This window comes from Sphaeroforma arctica (assembly GCF_001186125.1).
Source record: "Sphaeroforma arctica JP610 unplaced genomic scaffold supercont1.1039, whole genome shotgun sequence".
Classification (NCBI taxonomy): Eukaryota; class Ichthyosporea; order Ichthyophonida; genus Sphaeroforma; species Sphaeroforma arctica.
The window spans coordinates 1-4,905 of NW_014039519.1; the positions used below are offsets into that span (position 1 = coordinate 1).

The following is a 4,905-nucleotide window of genomic DNA, read 5'->3' on the forward strand; positions in this document are numbered from 1 at the left end:
TCATAAAATTAAGACAAACGTCTATATATACTCACCGCCGTATATCTCATAAAATCAAGACAAACGTTTATATTTACTCGCCACCGTATATCTCATAAAATTAAGACAAATGTTTATATATACTCACCACCGAATTGGACAAAGGCGATGAGTGCAGGGGAAAGGTGCTCGCATGCGGCCCTTGCGATGGAGGCGCCGTGCTCTGCTGGGGTAGACAATTAAAGAGGAAAGAGTCATCCTGTACTTTGAATGCTGGTATGGTATGAGTGTGTTGCGCTAGAGCATGGACGATTGGGCCACTGCGTCATCACACACACAATTCTTGGCTCAAGCGGTAGTAATCAGCTGACAAGACAAGACAAGACAAGACAAAACAAGACATCAGCACTCATACAAGGGAGGACATAAATATATACATACATACAATACATCGCATATACACATACAAACATATACACATACATACAATAACCACATGTACACATACATCACATATATACATACATACAATACATCACATATACACATACATACAATACATCACATATACACATACATCACATGTATACATACATACAGTACATCACATGTACACATACATCACATATATACATACATACAATACATCACATATACACATGCGTACAATACATCACACATATATATACATACAATACATCACATATACACATACATCACATGTATACATTCAAACAATACATCACATATACACATACATCACAGATTTACATATACCAAGACAAAGCCACACTCATATAACCATAGGACCAATGCGCGGGAACCCAACACACCTGAATTTGCGACGTCTGCCTCGGATTTTGCGACAGCTGCCTGTTTCAATTGTGTCGTAAACTCTGTTTGGATGTCGGATGGAACGCAACCGGTAGATAGGATACCCGCCACACCATTGAAGAGCGTACGGCAGTCTAGTGCCATTTGATTGGTTGTCATGGCCTCCGCCACCGTTGCTAGGGTGTGGCCCAACCACATCTTGCTTAACAACGCATGGGAATCTATTTTTAGCGACACAGACGGGAGAGGGGGTGAAGCGACTTAGTGGTGGAAAATACATGACAACTTGACTGACAATTGAATGCCATAGGGTGAGAGAGATGGCAAAACACACGACACACACACATACAACACACGCATGCATAGACACAGACACATACAGACACACACATACACACATACACACACTCGCTTATACAGACACACAGACGCAAATGACACAGACCACACACACACACACACACATACACACACAGACGCGTAAACACGCGAGATTGAGCAGTTGGCATCATAGCACACTCACACTTAACACTTACCCGCACATGAAACGATGCACACTACTACAAGCATCCTATTACGCATGAAACAACAGAGATGCATGCATAACTACATACAACATGTCTGTGATACAAGTACACATGCACTGAGTCCCACAACTCTGCTAAAACACCTACATATACACATATACACATCCACATATAAACATACCAACATGTAGACACAAACGACTCATACACATGCGCAGCCATAGCGATTAACGCGTACGCCCAGCCGTACCTTCGCACTCACGCGCGTCTTTAGACAGATAGGCCAGAGCCTCCACATATCCATTGACCACAACGTTTCTCTGCGTATCCGTGGCACACACAGTCACACCCTCCCACGTGCAGGAGAGCCACTTGTCCACAAACAACACGTCTCTGCGCACGTGTGACGGTAGCACTGACAGCAACGGTACGCAGCACGGCAGCGCTAAGGCGGGCGAGCCATGGCCAGCGGACGACAGCATCTTCCATAGCTACAGGGCGTGGGGTGTAGGGTTTAGGGTATAGGGTGTAGGGTGTAGGGTGCAGAGTGTAGGGTTTTAGGATTAGAAGACGGGCGGAGTGCCAATGGAACGTCGTTGCTGTGAAGTATGTCCTCATACAACACGTGTGGTCTAAGCATATCCTCATACATTCATTACATATGTGGTCTAAGCATATGCTCATACATTCATTACATATGTGGTCTAAGCATATCCTCATACATTCACTATATGTGCGGCAATTCATCCACGACAGAAACTGTACTGCATGCACTACACGGGATAATGGGCGCGATACCCACGAGAGAAACCACACCGAACACACGAGAGAAAGACACAATCGACACGCTTAGAACTCTTGTATATATATATATATGTGTATGTATGTGTGTGTGTGTGTGTGTGTGTGTGTGTGTGTGTGTGTGTGTGTGTGTGTGTGTGTGTGTGTGTGTGTGTGTATATAGCACTCTATTTCCACACACCCCCAGGCCGTCTTGCTCCCTCCTCCTGCCACCGTGGAACGTACCTTCAAATGTGTTATGGCGCCCTTCTTGACCGTGACCCATATACAAGGCATCTGCTGAAGCACTGTGAGGTATGTATTCCACATAGCTGTCTGTAGCCCACTCTGCTTCTCCCCACACATTGACAGCACTGCCGGTGCGGCCAATGACATGTTCGCCTCAATGCCCTGCGCATACACAGCCAATGACAGCGAGAGATGGTAATGGACACAGTAGTAAGCTTAAGTAAAACCCCAAACCCTAAAATCGAAAGCCTAGACCCGAAAGATAGACATGTGAGCTTGCATGAGCATGGCTGGACAGGTGCGTTGGGAAGCATGCATCATGCACACGCTATGTAGGCAGACCATGACATGACCCTGGTACCGATATTTTGGGCTGTATATTTTTTTTGGGCTATTTTAACTCATTTTAGGATATTTCGGGAGGTTTTAATTACTATTTTGGGATTTTTGGGTAGTGATTTGGACATGTCGAAAGTCTATAAAGCGTTTGGTTTCTCTGGGAGTGGAAACCCTAAACCCTAGGATGGTGCAGGATCACTTGGGGAGTGGTTTGAACGTAATACAAACACAGTACGTGAAGTGTAGTTGCACCCACACCCACCGCTCACTTATGAGTCATCCACACGCTCTAGTCACCACTACACACGACACGCGTAACCTGCGCGTGTGTACTGAACAGCACACAACTTCAGCACGAGCTATACGTATACGTGCACAAGCTACACGTATACGTTTAAAGTACGACAACACCGCAGCACACCACTGCATAGCATGGCTGGTGGTCAGACCCTCGTCTACCCCCAACACAAATCACTGAAGAAACAGAAGACCTACTACATGCAACCAAGAAGCACCATCAGGGGCTAGGGTGTAGGGTGTGGGGTTTAGGGTTTAGGGTTTAGGAACATCTTCAGGTAGCAGCAATACAATATGTGTGTACTTATTCAACACACCATAACACAACAGCGCAGTTGTGAACTGTCAATGGCACATGGCCACATACCGTTTGGTCAGCAGAGACGGCACACAACAGCAGTGTATAGAAGCGACCACGTATCTGCAACAGGAAAAAGTGTTCTATTAATAGACATATGTGCTAAAAATAGAACTCGCCTACACATCCGAAGATAGGGGGGGGGGATATATAGCGCAGCAGAGACTATAAGTCTACGCATTGCGTACTCGCCTACAGGTTCGACCTGGTCGGAACAACCCAGTATGATCCCAAAACGTACTCTAGTTCTTACAAAACGTACTCGAGTCCCTACTAAACATACTCGAGTCCCTACTAAACGTACTCGAGTCCCTACTAAACGTACTCGAGTCCCTACTAAACGTACTCGAGTCCCTACTAAACGTACTCGAGTCCCTACTAAACGTACTCGAGTCCTTACTAAACGTACTCGAGACACTGATAAATGTACTCAGCCATCATTAGCACGCGTACGATGACACACCAAACTGCAGAACTGTGCCTGTTAACCCTGATAAGATTATACGTATAGCTACACACACTCCTGCCTCAATATACGTAAGCAGTCTATAGAGACAAATACGCGTTTGCCCACATACCAATGCATGAAGGCAAAACGTTTACTTATTGCCGTAACCATCAGCCACACAAGCAGAGTCTGATCTTTCGCGATGGCAACAATGGAGTACGCCCGCCAGGCAAACGCGTATACACAAGTAAAAGCAACACAACGCAAACATAGTTACTTCTATCACACACACTTATGTACAAGTCAAAGCAACACAACACAAGCATAGCTACTTCCATCACACACACACTTATGTACAAGTAAAAGCAATACAACGCAAGCATAGCTACTTCCATCACACACACACTTATGTACAAGTAGAAGCAACACAACACAAGCATAGCTACTTCCATCACACACACGTATGCACAGTAAAAGAAACACATCACAAACATAACTGCTTTTATCACGCACAAAATTATGCACAGTAACAGCAACACAACGGAAACATAGCTACTTCCATCACCCATACACTTATGCACAAGTAAAAGCAACACAACACAAACATAGCTACTTCCATCACACACACATACATGCACAGTAACAGCAACACAACACAAACAGCTGCTTTTATCACACACACACTCATGTAGTAAAAGTTACACAACTCTAACATAGCTACTTCCATCACACACACACTTATGCACAGTAAAAGCAACACAGCACATTCGCACACACACTTATGCACAAGTAAAAGTTACACAACGCAAACATAGCTAGCGATAGAGTGCTTGCATACACAACACACAACCGAGACACACAGATGGTGAACCTTCGCCAAACCAAACAGAAACACCCAACCAATGCACCAATGCACGCAGCAACTGATGCGTTACAGCCCCATACCTCTACGCTGTCCGACTGCAGAAGACTCCAGAACTTCTTACTGGCCACAATCTGATCCAGCAACGGCTGATAAGGAAAGTACAGGCGTATATGGTCAGTTATAGGTAACACACATCTCAAGTTATGGGGTGCACTGGCGTATGGCAGGT

General features: G+C 45.1%; 1 protein-coding gene across 2 annotated transcripts in view; it reads right to left on the reverse strand.

Annotated features, from left to right (window-relative positions):
* Window positions 1-103: 103 nt before the first annotated feature.
* The window catches only part of SARC_09773, a gene marked incomplete at both ends in the record, with an annotated part of 9,060 nt that continues 4,258 nt past the window's right edge, over window positions 104-4,905 (reverse strand). The window contains 6 exons of one of the 2 annotated variants that reach the window (XM_014296202.1): window positions 104-205; window positions 813-1,034; window positions 1,591-1,831; window positions 2,367-2,531; window positions 3,373-3,426; window positions 4,757-4,822. In XM_014296202.1, coding sequence (XP_014151677.1) covers window positions 114-205; window positions 813-1,034; window positions 1,591-1,831; window positions 2,367-2,531; window positions 3,373-3,426; window positions 4,757-4,822 — 840 coding nt within the window. The remainder of the gene's footprint in view (window positions 206-812; window positions 1,035-1,590; window positions 1,832-2,366; window positions 2,532-3,372; window positions 3,427-4,756; window positions 4,823-4,905) is intronic. The other variant, XM_014296201.1, reaches the window with a different exon arrangement.